The sequence below is a fragment of the Podarcis erhardii genome (assembly GCF_964252035.2).
Source record: "Podarcis erhardii genome assembly, chromosome: 6".
NCBI lineage: Eukaryota > Metazoa > Chordata > Lepidosauria > Squamata > Lacertidae > Podarcis > Podarcis erhardii.
Window position 1 is genome coordinate 52,446,031 of NC_138510.1, and position 16,009 is coordinate 52,462,039.

General features: G+C 41.7%; 1 protein-coding gene across 1 annotated transcript in view; it reads right to left on the reverse strand.

Moving 5' to 3' along the window:
* Window positions 1–2,189: 2,189 nt before the first annotated feature.
* The window catches only part of TESK2 (testis associated actin remodelling kinase 2), a 58,594-nt gene continuing 44,774 nt past the window's right edge, over window positions 2,190–16,009 (reverse strand). Inside the window, exons 8-11 of the mRNA XM_081865506.1 lie at window positions 14,887–14,970; window positions 9,184–9,270; window positions 8,605–8,752; window positions 2,190–6,234 (exon numbers count right to left, since the gene is read on the reverse strand). Coding sequence (XP_081721632.1) covers window positions 5,228–6,234; window positions 8,605–8,752; window positions 9,184–9,270; window positions 14,887–14,970 — 1,326 coding nt within the window. The 3' untranslated portion in view covers window positions 2,190–5,227. The remainder of the gene's footprint in view (window positions 6,235–8,604; window positions 8,753–9,183; window positions 9,271–14,886; window positions 14,971–16,009) is intronic.

A 16,009-nucleotide genomic window follows, 5' to 3' on the forward strand; every position in this document is an offset into this window, starting at 1 on the left:
TTAACTAAAGTTTTATGGGTCTCATCAGTGCCTAGTACAAGGCATGTGCAGAAAACCTAGTAAAAGACTCTGCTCCTTAAAGTAACTTAAGACATTCTTGAGGTTCAGCAGGTCTGTTTTGAACAAGGCACCAACAGTACAACAACATACCTTTTGCAGACTTGCTGTTGCTCATATCACCTTTTATGAAATATTTCATTGTATCCAACTAAATAATTGTGTGCACTGAATGACTTCCACAAGTGCAACAGTGTTCCCTTTCTTCCCATTGCATGCCCCCCATGTGCTCTTGACATTTCTGCAACCTGGCAGTGTGTGCAATATATATATGATTTGGTTAGATGCGGCCTATTCTTTTCTGTAACAATAATGGTGAAATCGATTCACAAATGCTACCTTTAAAGTCACATTTGGCATTAGTAGAGGGGAAATGTGCCCAGCCAACTAATGCTGTTACAGCTGAGGTTTAATCTCTTGCTGGCTGCCTTTACTTATAAAAGGCTTTTAATCTTACTCAACTTTGTCACCACTAGTTTTAGCAGGGAAAGAAAACAGTCTGTTTTGTTAATACTCTCTTTCTCAGGCCAAATAATCCTTCCACCAATTAGTTGCAAAGACAGTGGCCTCCCCATACTGTGGTAGTTTGGCCCTCTGACCAATCTAATCTCAGTAGAAGTATAGTATGCCCAAGTATCAGCTGCGCACAAACTTCCTTTTTGTGAACAAGCAGAAAGCCTTGGTTGATCATAGTGCTTGGTTATGCCCAAATGGCTTCCAAACAAGCCAAAATATGGAGTTAAAGGTTTTAAGTTTGCTTATATATCTTAGCTTGTTTGGCAGCTATTAACCATTTGTTCATAGTGGAAACCATGCTTAACTAGGATTTCCTGGCTTGTTTCACAGCTCACACAAAGGGAGGAGCAAAGCTTCCATGTGTGGGTGCCTGACACTCCTGCATATTGCAGCTTAGAATTTATTGTCATAGCACAATTATCAAGCAAACTTGGTATACAACTAAATCAGTACAGCAGGTGTGAGAAACCTGTCGCTCTCCAGATGTTACTGAACTACAACTCCCATCAGCCCCCACAAGTGTTGCCAGTGATGACAGTTCATCAACATCTGAAGAGCCAAAGGCTCCCCACATCTGCAGTACAGATCAGCCATAAGTTCTAAATCTATCCAGTATTTCTTACTGTTCCCCCCACTCAAATATATTTATACATTAAGCTTCTCTATCTTTTTCTTCCGCTTGAATTTATTTTGCTTTTGCTTTTCTAACTTCTGTTTTCTGCTTCTAACACTGATGGTACATTTTAATTCACTGGTTGCCACTTATTGCTAATATTCCTAATTGATGGTGATCTGTGGGTTTCAGCTACAAAGGAGTTGTATGGGGAAAAGAGCAGAACATATTAATCTACCACTTTTGCCTGAACTGGTGCCATAACGCCCACTGCCAACACTGGTGTACTATATAGCCTTTTGGGCTAGTCCTGCATGTGTTACAAGAGGTTGTTATAGCTGCTAGTCCTCAGAAGTCCTGTTCACATAAGTAGCGGAGCCAAGCATTCAGGACAATTATAGAAGTATTTAATATAACTTGATTTGTTGACATAAGATGTTGTGATGACTACTGGGTTAAATGACTAAAAAAAGATTATACCAAATACATGAAATAGGCCAGAAGCAGTATGCGCCTGAATACCTGTTGTGTTGGGGAGGATACTGTTTATGCATTGCTTCTTGATTTTATGGAAATGTGACTTGACCACTGTGGGAAACAGAATGATGACACTTTAGTTCAAAGCACAGCTTGGATGAAAGATCAGGACAAAAGTGGGGGGTGTATTTTCTAAGCCGCGTACTGTTGGGTACTTGGAAATAGAAACAGCTTCTTTGGGGGGGGGGGGAATCTGAATTCCACACAACAAATAAATTGTAACTGTGTCTTTGTAGCATGAAATACTATAAAAGGAACCTCTGTGAAATCAGACATTTACCAAAGAAGCAGACTATCGCATCCCTTAAAAGTTGCACAAGAAATGCAACTGTTTCACTGGATTTCATACTGCTCAAGCATTATTCTCGCCCTTATGCTAGCGCAGCAGCTCTTGCTTTGGCGGTCAGAGGATGCTGAATCCAGGCTAGAGCTTTCTTCCTTAGCTCTGTCTTTTCAACCACAAAAGTAGATTTATTTGTTTTTATTCTGAAAGCAAATTGGGAAACAGTTTACAAAAACTGACAAAGAAAACATTCAAATACTTGAATCTAGATTCATCTTTGGTTACTTATTTCAGTTCCAGTAAAACATACTGCTGCTGTAGTTCAGGAAAAAAGTCAGACCAAGTAAAACATAAAAACCAATATTTGCCTTCTTTACACATCCATAAATATCTGCAGTATTAGAAAAATGTTTCGTAAAGATTCTTTTCTGGCAGTGTTAAATTATACACAGGCTACAGACTTTTTTCCTAAGATTTAATGACAAAGTTTAGCTATTTACAGACTGCAAATATTAAGACATAAAATTCCTTCATAAATATGAAAATAGACCTTGCAAAGATCTTTAAACCTTAATCAAATATTTGGCTGCCCCCAAAGGTTATTTTTGCATAGAAATGTAGTGACATGCAGTATAAACAGCAGCATTAAGTGCAAAGAGGAATTATTCAAGTGTCTGTAGTTAAACTGGCAAGAAACACCAGTGTTCTTCGACAAGATACAGCAACCAAGAATAACCTATCATACTCCTGTCTTCTGCTGGGGTAGCAATTTGTTACATACAATTATACACAGTCATCTTTCACCAATCAGTCACAAGTATTGCTGCTATTACGTGTTTAATAAATGTAACATAGAAAGATTGAGTGAATTAAAAACAGATTGGGGATCTTAGATGGGTCTGCAGGTCGCTTGTAAGAAAGCAAGATGCATCTGTCAGCAAATCAAAAACATGATAAAAGCAAAATTCACTATTGTATTTGTACAAAGCACTGCCACTGTCTTGCCACAATCTGTATTCATTACAGCTAATGGCCAACAGCTGCTCTGCAATACTGGCTCTAGACTGCATACCCAGAAGGCCTTATGGCCAGGGGCTCTTACATGTTGTAAAAGTGGATAGCATACATTTAATTTTAGCCACACAATGACCAAGGAATTGGCTTCCACCAAGCTCCTTCAAAAAGAACTCCATTACAGTGTGGGCTGGAGAAATGTCATGCTTTCTGTACCAGGATAAGAGACTAAAGCCTTGCACTAGCATTCTGCTAAGAATGCAGAGCAACCATATAAGCAGCGACCCTCTCCCCCAGCTCAAGAAAGAATACCACATCTGACAGGTTGTTTGCAGAAAAACTGCATGAAAGCAGGAAAAACATAGATGAAGCAAAATTAGAGAGGCCACTTGTTTAAATCTTCACAAAACAGTAAGAACACAAGTCAAACATCTAAAGGCTACAGGGTGCTAGGAGCTCACACATCAACCACAGACCAGAGAAGGCAGAAGTATGGACTCCTTTCATGGCCTCTAAAGCAGACTCCAGTGCTCAGTTCTTTCAGTATCCATGCACTGATCAAGAGTAAATGCTTCTTCCTTGGAGGAAGAAAAGGTTACTATATCCTAAGTGTGCAGTGAGATGGTAACACATTTATTTTTCACTGTCTTTAAAAAAATGCATGCAAAAAAATAGCTGTGGGGAGTTCTCTGGAAGGAACTTGACAAGGGCTCCTATATAAATAAGCATAGATTGCAAAAAGATGTTACTGCTGTTAAGGTTGCAACAAGCAACTCTTGGGCAAAATATTGTTACCTGCTTTTCAAATATTTCCATATCTGTGATCCCCAAGTTATTGCTTGATACTTTTTGTGGACTTTCACTGTTTTTATGGTTCCTTTTTGAGGGGTTAATAAGATAGGACATCTACACACATCAGGAAGCAGCACTGCTTTTTTATTTCTTCCCCACAGGGGAGTTCTCATTAGCCTATTATATTAAAATAAGGGACTAGAGTCAAGACTTGGGACTCCAATCCCTCTTATTCAGCACCTACTAACTTCTCTCAACTTTGAGCATTGTGCTGGACTTGATACTCAGAAAGAGAGACCAGTAAGGACTGGAAGTACTATTTCTGCAGCTACAGTCAGAGTCTAGTGAACAAGCATCCCTCTTCCAATGGAGGAATCTCAGGTGAGGAACTTTTAAGTTATACAAAATGCAAATACAGACCAAGTTTCCATATGTGCACACATCTGTTCAGAGTGTGTGACTGACCCACATGGAGAGGCTAATTGAAGAGTTGCACAAAGAGCTGGACAGAGCTGGATTTTAAGAGAATGCTGAGGCGGAAGGGCTGGCTTATTTTTTAAGAGCTCTCATGTCAAACACTTGGATGGTTATACACTTAATTTCTTCTACAATGTAAAATTGGAGATACTGAATAGTTATAAACACACAGCTGTTCATCCTCTTTGTGCACTTCAAATTTACTGAATAGGCATTTGGTTGCACAGCACCTCTTATTGCTTAAGGAAAATGGGATCGACCTCTTTCTTGGTCATGGTATTAAGGTGACCAAAGCAAGTAATAATTGGACAAGGAATGCTTGAAGTAGGAATCTGAGCTGTTTGCTTCCAGTGTTTGAAACTGGATTGGAAGAGGTAGGAAATTTAGCTCCAGCAGTCAAGTCTGACTTTCTTCAGCGGAAGTTTGGGTTTCAGGCCAGCACTATGAACCTGTCATTATAACAGAGGTGCAGGATGCTACCACCTTATCTATCTATGTAGTCCCAGCATTGCCAGTTTCCATCTTGTTATACTCAATAAGAGGTCATTTATACCTGCTCAGCAGCTCCCAAGAAGGGACACAAGGTTTTATAGATTTTTTTTAAGGATGCTGCCCAGTTTAGAAGAATTTCTTCAATGGGATCTAAGTTGTGTACACAGACAGAAAATGGCTTCTAAGTAGAGGCAAGCCTAGGATCCCAAATTTATGGCCCTGCATTGATCCAGGCATTCCATGGAGATATTGTTCTCCCCTTCTGCCTGCAGTAGCTGCCTCCTGAGGTGCAGTAAGGGATTATTATCTCTCACACACTGACATACATGCTGTCTCTCCAAATAGACTGGTCTGGTTGCTACACTTTGCTAGAGTATTCTGAAATAAAAAATTAAAAAAGCAAAGAAGTTGGGAGGAATATGCCACCATGGTATCATGGCTGAACTTTAAATGTCACATTTTGATTGCTCGCATACTGATGCTGGTGCATCTGAAGATGGCAGAGAAACAAGATTTGAGATGTCACTATCCACTGCCTCAAAAAGAGAGGCTTCTCTGCCAGACTGTGGGGAAGGGTTAACACTGAACAATAGTTTGGAAGACTCCGACCTAGTGGAAGGCATGTTCCTTTGAGTTTCATCTTCAACTTCCATATCTTCAGAGGAGATGCAGCTCATAAACATCTCTGAGGATCTACTATCTGAATGGTCTAAATTATGTGCCAAGATACCATCTACATTCTGGGCAACTTGCCCCCTGGGCTTTCCGAGTTCTGCTTCCTTAGCAAAATTTACAGGGCAGTATCCATTTTCATCTTGGGGCTCCAGTCCATCAGAATAGTCCATTTCTTCCTCCTGCAGAGGAGGAGAAGGCGAGTCCTGCCTATGATGTTTGGCCTGAAAAGGAGGAATCTCAGACACTCCATATTGACTGCTGCTCAGTAGCTTCTGCCGCATTTCAGCCCCCAGCTGGCTAGGATCACATCTACTAATGGTTGAAGAGAGATCCCCAAATGTTCTATAATCTTTATGCACAAATTCAAGAGATCCTGGAAGTGATCTGCTCCGTCTTGCAGGAAGGAAAGAGGAGTCCAGCCAGTCAGTGTTAGAAGTTTGACGGAATGGGGTCTGGTTCATCTTTAGACATCCTTCTGCCTCCGGGGAGTGCAAGTCAAATACAAGTGATATCACAGATTTGCTTGGCAAATCAAAAAATTTGACCTTTCCACCTTTCAAGTCTTCCCTAGAATTGAAAGGGTTGACTTTCCGGTTTGCCCCTTTGCTTGGTGTATAGTAGGGATCCTGAACATTTATCTTGCGGCAAGGTTTGCGAGAGAATATGTCTGACTGACTGCGCGATAGCCAGATATTGCGCCGTGGACGGGGTGATTTAGGTGGAATCTTGTCATCCAGTGAACTTAGCCTTTTTACTCCTTGTCCCCTCTCTAGTAAACCTAGAATGGAGAGAAAAAGAAAATCAGACTTAAAGGATGTTGCTAGTGACAGGATTAGAATGATACAGAAAAAGATCACCAGTGTACATATGACATTCTGTTCAGTCTTCCACAAAACCCCACACCTTGGAAATGTATGGACTCACATGGAATTCTGTATCAGTTGAGATCTAATTAATTTTTTATTCATCATAAGTAGGAAGTAAAGGTCTAATGTAGAATATTAGTACCAATAAATAGTGTTTAAAGTAATCTAAGGATTGATATGATCTCTAACTCCTCATGTTCATCCAAAATCTTTTCTCTAAGTCAACATTTTACTGTTTTAAGCTTCATTCTGCATAGACCGTTAGAGGGGAAAGAAGTACCAATTGTTAAAGACTGAAGACAGAATAACAAGTCTTATCTGTGGGCAAGTATTTTCAAAGGCCAACATAACAGGAGATATAGCCTTCCCATTCTATTATTGTGCTCTGTGCACTAGCAGATTGTTCCCAAGAACAAGAGTTGAGGAGGACAGCCACCATTTCATGAGACTATAAGACAAATTCATGCTACTAAAGGCTGATGTTTTCAACGTGAGGTTTCCTTAGAGCAAAGACACCCCTGTGCTTTGAAAGGTGAAGGCAAACAATAATACCTCCCTCTGGAAGTGAAGAGGTTATATTCCACATCAGCTTTGAAACAGCACATAGTCCAGTGCAGAAACTATGACACACAGCAGTTGGGCTTGGGGGTAAAATCTGTTAAATACATGTAAATAATGCATCACTAAATAGAGCAACTGCAAATATTAAGGTCAAGTGGAAAGTAGCTGTCCCAGCCATGTAACAGCTTCCTCTCAAAACTGAGAACAGGTACCCAAATTTTGGCTGCAATTTCTCTAAGCACACCAGGGGGCAGTGTGATGCTTTACAAGAAGGTACAATCCAATCCTAACACCAACGCTTCCTATGTTTTATTATGTTAAACATACATATTTCTGGGTACATTAAAGGATTTGCAATTAACCAGCACTGATACAGAAACCTTTTGAACAAGTTTCAGGGTCCACATTTATCTCCCATATATGAAAGCACTTCCTCATTTGCACAATGCCAAGTACAGCTGTCCTCACATGTCTCCAGTGCCCTTAATATTGCAAAGAATGAAGAACCCAGTGTACTCTGGATCAAGCTGACAGCGGCTATTGCTGTTCAAATGAAGGCACTTTTCCGTACAGTCCTCAATCCTTATTGTGTGGGGTAATGACACCTATGGCCCAAAACAATGTATTCAGTCCCTAGATTCATTTCACTCGCAGTTTCCACAAACCAACTTGCAGCAGTAATCTTCAAAGCTGCAAGAATTCAAACTGATCTGATATAGCCTCTAGGAAATACTTTGCAATAAGTCAGCCTCTGGTTAAAGGTCAGACATCCCAAGCCAACAAGGAAGAGCTTAATTTGGATGAAGTTCCTGGAATCTGTTTCACAAGGGCACAGCAGACACCAGGAGCCTTGTTTGCTTCTAAAATTAGATATTTAAACTCCAAAAGTGCAAGCTACAGAAAAAGCTACTAACAGCTAGTAGTTACTTATGTAACAGTTTCCTTTTGAGGTCTATATAGTTAGAATTTGGGTACCTACAGAGCTGGGCTTTAGAAAAAGTGGGAAATAAGAATAAAAAAGATGAACGATCAAAAGTTTACATCATATGCAAATAAAATGTTCCCTTTGAAAAATAAAATAAGAGGACTAATGTCAAGCAACAAAGCATTTGTGAGAACTGGTCTTCATCTGTCATAGCCTATGATGCATAAAAAATGGGTGTCTCAGAAATGATATTAGGGTATGGGGGAAAGTTTGTTCTCAAAGTGGCACCTGCTCTGATCCTGCAAGGATTACGACACCAAACAAAGGATTATTTTACTCCACTAGTCAAGATGATCCTTAATGACATTAAGCAGAGCAATTCTAATTCACATTTACACATGGGGCGTGGCAGAGAGAAGACAAGACAACATCCTGGAGATCCACTTGCAGAGTGTCCATCATACCAACTGTCCTGCTACTGCCACTGCAAACAGAGCAGCTTCCTTTTCTCTCCCCAGGGCGAAGTGACAGGGCTGGGACAGAGTTGCACCTTTTCCATGGGCCTGTCTGGGGAAAGGGGGCTTTGGCACACACCTTGTTTCCCCAGTGCAACATCAATATTGAATTTTGTGATAATGTAGCTCAAGTCAAGTTTTCTTATTTAGAAATAAAAGTATTATTTCTGGTTTACATTCCCCATCAAAAATTCAAGAAAGGAACCCTCATTATAATACAATTTTTGTTATTCTTGATTAGTAATTGGAGCAGCTTTGTGCTCATTCCCCTTGATCCCTACCTTTGGAAACTGAGATGGGTTTTCGATCTGCGCTGTCCAGATTTAGGAGCTTTCTTTCTCTTTCAGCCTCCTCACTTTTCAAGTTCCCTAGAATTTCCTCCAGTGTCTTGCCAATGTCAGCAAATGAAGGACGTAATTTTGGGTCCATCTATTAACAAAATAAGTGACAAGATACATAAGAGCTTAGTCATGAAGAAAAATCTGTACACATAGCACTATGTTACAAAAACATTATTTTCTTGGTTTTTAATAAATTAATTCTCACAGGCACCATCTTTAACACATGTATACCTACAAGCATATTGTTATGTTACATGGAAGAAATATTAACTGATGTTTCATTTTGACAAAGCCATACATCTAAAGCAATGTGGAGCAGAGGAATTATAACTTTTAAAATATCCTCTTTGCTTTAAAATATCCTATTTGCATTCCAGAAATCTAACATTAGATTGTATAGATGTCCTCTCCTCCAAGTCCCTCATGAACCATTTATCCAAGTTACCAGAGGACTCAGTGTACTGATGTTTTGTTTTAGGAAATATGCTCATTCCATTATTTTCCTTTAAATATACTCACATTGCAGCAGTTGAAGGCCAACTGGAGGAAGTTAGGGGGACAATCTCCCACCATGTGCTGGAAAGCATCATAATCCAACCCAAAATTCTGCAAGTAGAGGTGGAAAAAGAAAGGGAAGGGAAAAGTTAACAATTGAGGCACAAGAGAGGAGGGGGGAGGAAATATGTGCTGGACGAGGAAATGAGGAAATCATGAAGACAGTGTTACAAGGCAAAGCATGAAAGGGAATTACAGATAATAATTCTCTACTTAAGCAATACAATGAATTACATATATAGGTTATTCCCCATACAAGCAACACACCAAATCACATCTATTAGTGCTCTAACACAAATACAAGGTTCCTATGTAGATATGAGCAATGGCAAGGGGAAAGGGTAATTTCTTCTTGTCTCAGTTTGTGCCTTGATCTTGTATGGACACTGAGGTATACCTACTGTCTCCTAAACATTCTGCCATATGAGCTGAATTTATCTGAAGCACAGTTCATATAACCTGACATTCCTAACTGTACAATGTTTAGCCATCTACAGCTTAAAATGCATAAATAAACTGCATAACGTATCTGTGATGAAGTAGGAAAACTTTCAACTTGCATCATAATCCATCTAGTTTTGCAATAACTTTGGCATGGACTACTTTAAGAGTTGGTAATTTCATAAGTTCTCTCCAAGGCAAGATGACTGCCTCAAAATCCCCCCTTCTCTTGCAAAGAGAAGACATTTTCTACACTTTCAGTTTGAGAATATTTCATAGGAAGCTGCCTTAAGCCAGGTCAGGCTACTTGCAATTTGGCCAAGCATCATCTACTTGAGCTAGCAGTAATTCTCAAGTGTCTCCTGCAGAGGTCTATCAAATCAGTGCCTACCTAGTCTTTTTAACTGGAGATGCCTGGGGTTGAACCTGGAACTTTCTGAATAGGTAGGATAGGACATAACAACTTCTCTCTTATCCTGCTCTCCTGTGAAAAGGCAGAAGTGCATCTGAGGTAGTGAGGCAACTCGCCAATACCAAAATGTATTTCTAATTTAGAAGAGAAGGATTCCTATGCAGATAGTCCTCTTTCAGTGAATAAGGTACCATCAATAACCTGCTTTGGGTTATACCAGTCAGATATTATAGAAGCTCATGACTAATTCCTGATGTAGCATTCACCTGCAAAGTATAATTATGTGCTTTAAATGGGGAAGGAGTGGAGAGAAGGGATTAGTGCCAGTCTCTGCATGCAACTGTAGCAGAGGATGAATGCTTTCTTAGAAGACTTATACAGCGGTCATTCATAGAATCATAGAGATGGAAGAGACCACAAGGGCCATCGAGTCCAACCCCCTGCCAAGCAGGAAACACCATCAGAGCACTCCTGACATATGGTTGTCAAGCCTCTGCTTAAAGACCTCCAAAGAAGGAGACTCCACCACACTCCTTGGCAGCAAATTCCACTGTCGAACAGCTCTTACTGTCAGGAAGTTCTTCCTAATGTTTAGGTGGAATCTTCTTTCTTGTAGTTTGGATCCATTGCTCCGTGTCCGCTTCTCTGGAGCAGCAGAAAACAACCTTTCTCCCTCCTCTATGTGACATCCTTTTATATATTTGAACATGGCTATCATATCACCCCTTAACCTCCTCTTCTCCAGGCTAAACATGCCCAGCTCCCTTAGCCGTTCCTCATAAGGCATCGTTTCCAGGCCTTTGACCATTTTGGTTGCCCTCCTCTGGACACGTTCCAGTTTGTCAGTGTCCTTCTTGAACTGTGGTGCCCAGAACTGGACACAGTACTCCAGGTGAGGTCTGACCAGAGCAGAATACAGTGGCACTATTACTTCCCTTGATCTAGATGCTATACTCCTATTGATGCAGCCCAGAATTGCATTGGCTTTTTTAGCTGTCGTGTCACACTGTTGGCTCATGTCAAGTTTGTGGTCAACCAAGACTCCTAGATCCTTTTCACATGTACTGCTCTCAAGTCAGGTGTCACCCATCTTGTATTTGTGCCTCTCATTTTTTTTGCCCAAGTGCAATACTTTACATTTCTCCCTGTTAAAATTCATCTTGCAATGTCAAGGTCGTTTTGAAGTGTGATCCTGTCCTCTGGGGGTTAGCCACCCCTCCCAGTTTGGTGTCATCTGCAAATTTGATCAGGATGCCCTTGAGTCCATCATCCAAGTCGTTGATAAAGATGTTGAATAAGACCGGGCCCAAGACAGAACCCTGTGGCACCCCACTAGTCACTCTTCTCCAGGATGAAGAGGAACCATTGATGAGCACCCTTTGGGTTTGGTCAGTCAGCCAGTTACAAATCCACTGAGTGGTAGCATAGTCAAGTCTGCATTTTACCAGCTTCTTTACAAGAATATCATGAGGCACCTTGTCAAATGCCTTGCTGAAATCAAGGTAGGCTACATCTACTGCGTTCCCTTCATCTACCAGGCTTGTAATTCTGTCAAAAAACGAGATCAGGTTAGTCTGACATGACTTATTTTTCAGAAATCCATGCTGACTATTGGTGATCACAGTATTCCTTTCTAGGTGCTCACAGACTGTTTGCTTAATGATCTGCTCCAGAATCTTCCCTGGTATTGATGTCAGACTGACTGGGCGGTAATTATTTGGGTCCTCTCTTTTCCGCTTTTTGAAAATAGGGACAACATTTGCCCTCCTCCAGTCTGCCGGGACTTCGCCTGTTCTCCAGGAATTCTCAAAGATGACTGCCAGTGGTTCTGAGATCACATCTGCCAGTTCTTTTAATACTCTTGGATGCAGTTCATCTGGCCCTGGAGACTTGAATACATCTAAACTAGCCAAGTATTCTTGTACTATCTCCTTAGTTATTCTGGGCTGTTTCCTCTGCTGAATCATTTGCTCCAAATTCTTCAGGTCGGGCATTGTTTTCTTTATCGGAGAAGACTGAGGCAAAGAAGGCATTGAGGAGTTCAGCCCTTTCTGTGTCCCCTGTTTGCATTTCACCATCTTCTCCTCTGAGTGACCCCCACTGTTTCTTTGTTCTTCCTTTTGCTACGAACATACCCATAAAAGCCTTTTTTTTCTCCTTTTAACCTCTCTAGCAAGCCTGAGTTCATTCTGTGCTCTAGCTTTTCTGACTTTGTGTCTACACGTGCTGGCTATTTGTTTGAATTCCTCTTTGGTGGTTTCCCCCCTTTTCCATTTTTTGTACACATCCTTTTTTAATCTTAACTCAGTTAAAAGTTCTTTAGATAGGCACCCTGGCTTCTTTAGGCACCTTCCATGTTTCCGTCTCATTGGTATTGCCTGAAGTTGTGCTTTTACTATCTCCCTCTTAACAAACTCCCAGCCATCATGAACTCCCTTTCCTTTTAGTATTACTGTCCATGGGATCTCACCCAGCACTTCCCTAAGTTTTATGAAGTCAGCTTTCTTAAAGTCAAGAAATTGAGTCCTAGTATGCTTGGCTGCTCCTTTCCGCTGTATAGTAAACTTCAGAAGAGCATGATCACTCGCGCCTAATGATCCTTCCACTTCTACCCCACTAACCAGGTCATCAACATTGGTTAGGACCAGATCTAAAATGGCTGTTCCTCTTGTTGCTTCTCCCACTTTCTGGACAACGAAGTTGTCTGCAAGGCCAGTGAGGAATCTGTTTGACCTTATGCTCTTGGCTGAGTTTGACATCCAGCAAATATCCGAGTAATTGAAGTCCCCCATTACTACTATCTCCCTTCCTTTTGCATGCTTGGCCATCTGTTCCAGGAAGGCATCATCTATGTCCTCCATTTGGCTTGGGGATCTATAGTAAACTCCCACAATGAGGTCACTGTTATTCTTCTCTCCCTTAATTTTGACCCAAACGCTCTCACTTTGGCTTTGAGGTTCTAAATCTTGGATCTCTTCACAGGTATACACATCCCTGACATATAACGCCACTCCTCCTCCTTTCTTGTCTGGTCTGTTTCTCTGAAATAGATTGTATCCCTCCATTATTACATTCCAGTCGTGGGACTTATCCCACCAGGTTTCAGTGATGCCTATTATGTCATATTTAGTTTGCTGTACCAAGAGCTCAAGCTCATCTTGTTTATTTCCTATGCTTTGCGCATTAGTGTACAGACATTGAAGTCCATTAATCATTCCCCCGTGTCTCTTATTTAAGGATTTTTTCCTCCCACCACTAGGTCTGTGTGCTGTTTGCTCCATTTGGTCTATGACATTTGGATGATCATCTTCATCAATTGATAGACTCCTACCTTCAGGAACACTGTCTCCCTCCCCCACATTAGTCAGTTTAAAGCCCTCCTGATGAGGTTTCTGAGATTTTTGGCAAAAACATTCCTCCCAACCGTTGTGAGGTGCAGCCCATCACTTGCCAGAAGTCCATCTTCAAGAAACTGCAGTCCGTGATCCTAGAATCCAAACCGTTCCTGTTTACACCATTTGTGAAGCCAGCTGTTCACTTCCACTATTTTTCCCTCTCTCCCTGGGCCACGTCGTTCAACTGGGAGGACAGATGAGATGACAATTTGTGCATTTAATTGCTTCAATTTCCTGCCCAGAGCCTCGTAGTCTCTTTTGATGTTCTTGAGGCTATCGCTTGCAGTGTCATTGGTTCCCACATGAACTAAGAGGAAGGGGTATTTGTCAGTGGGTTTTATGATTCCTTGCAGTCGTTCAGTTACATCTTGGATCTTAGCCCCGGGGAGACAGCACACTTCCCGAGACATCTTGTCAGGCCCACAGATCACTGCTTCTGTTCCCCTCAGTAGGGAATCCCCTATCACCACTACACGCCTCCTCTTAGGTTTGGTCGGGGTTCTTCCGTGAGCTGTCCGTTCCAAGGTCGCCTGCACATTCCCTGAGGACTGACTTTGCTGCTCGTCTTCATATACCTGATCGACTGTAATGAGGGAGAGATCCTCAAATGGAGTCTGTTCTTCGTCTTCCATGCTAGGGGAGAGGACCTCAAAGCGATTGTGTATTTCTAAACAATCAGAGCGAACCCTGGGCCTCCTACTTCTTTGAGACACGTTTCTCCATATATCTGGCTCCTGTGTTGGTGAACTAGCCTCCTTCTCAGGGGAGTCCCCTGTCTCCTCCTTGGTGGAGATGGTGTGCTCTGTTGCTTCCAAGAAGAGCTCCAGCTCTCTAATTCTTTGGAGCGTAGCTACACGTTCCTCCAGTTGCTGGACTTTGTCTTCTAAGAGGGCAATCAACATGCAATTGCTGCAGGTAAAGCTGCCTGCAACCTTTGGCAAGATGGCAAACATTGCGCAGGAACCGCAGGCGACTGCAGCTGTTCCCTCACTCTCCATCTTGAGAACGTGTCGTTGGGGGTGGCTACAGCGGTCCTCCATCACAAGAAACGTGAAGACAGGACAAATAACTCCCCCCCAAAAACCTAGGTCTCCAACAAACGTTTGAGACTAGCTCCCCTAAATCTAAAAGATGGATCAAACTGTGCGCGCGGCGCGCCGCTGCCCTGCAAGCTCTGATAAGCTCCTCCCACAGCTAATCACCTGCCTCAACAGAAACCCTGCCCCCTCTGACCTTTGCACAGGGAGAGCAGCTAATTAGCCACAAAGAAACACACACACGAGAAAACCCTTTTTGCTCCTTCTTCAGCTGCTGCCCTGCAAGCTCATCATGTGTTCAGCAACTCTGCAAACATTAATGACCCAGCGAAATTCTTGAGGATTCTTCCCTTTCCAGTCCTTGTTAATGCACTCTGCTTACCTCTGTGCGAGGGAGATAGTCTGGATCTGCCTGGATCCTTGCTATAATCTCACAAAGAATGATGCCATACGAGAATACATCCGCCTGAGGAGGGGTGGAGGGGGAGAAAGAAAACATGACCACAACTTTATTACAGGCACTCCTATGCTGCCTGATCTGGTAGGGTCTCCCTTCCCCATTCACATGACAAAAGTGTCCTCTAAGGTGTTCACGCTTTTTACTTTCCAACATTTGCCAAAGTTCTAGGTGAAGCAATTAAAACCTAGGCCTGCAGAATGGCAGTCTCACTTCCTTCTCCTAAGGGATAATGCATAAAAGCACGTTCATTGAACAGGTATCTTAGGACCCAGAGATGTACCTGTAAACAGGGCTCAATGTGGACTTTTCAACTTTGAGGTGATCTCCGCTTCCCCATTTCTGCTGCTCAATGCATGTGTGCAAGCCCCCAGATCAAGGTCCAATTGGCTGTTTCCCTTTCCCTTCCATGCTTCAGGTAGGCTGCCCAATTTGTACTGTTATATGATCAAGTGTGTGTTTACTACACTTTTTAAAAACTGGCTAACCTTTATTCTCTCTTAAAACTGCTCTGAGAAGCTGTGACTGTGGTTGCGGCCAGCTAATCAGTACTGTGCAAAACTGGCTTTTGTTGCAAACCAGAAGAACATATTTAAGCTCAGTCTGGAAGAGCCTGGACAAAAATGTGATGTGCTAAAAAATAATGTACATCTAATGTACATGTATCCCACTGCCTACTCCAAACAAGGAAAATCAGGAAATGTTGCAATATTAATTGGGAGAGAGAGCTCATCCAAACAATTACCAAATGTATTTAGAGCTATAGAAAATACTACTCACAGGAAAGAGAAAGTACATAACACACATTGCTGTGCAATATTCAAAACAAAACAGCATGTGTATGAAATTTATTCCACTTAATTAAATAAAAAGTGCTGTCATTCCATTCAAATGAGATCTATAGTAATCCACAGAACTCTGAATTCATGTTCAGGAAGGAGCAGATTCCAATTGAATTTTCTATGAAGGACCCATTCAGCTGAACGTATTAATTACTATCATGTTAGAACAGCTTTAAAGATACAGATGCTCACAAATTCCCCACCCC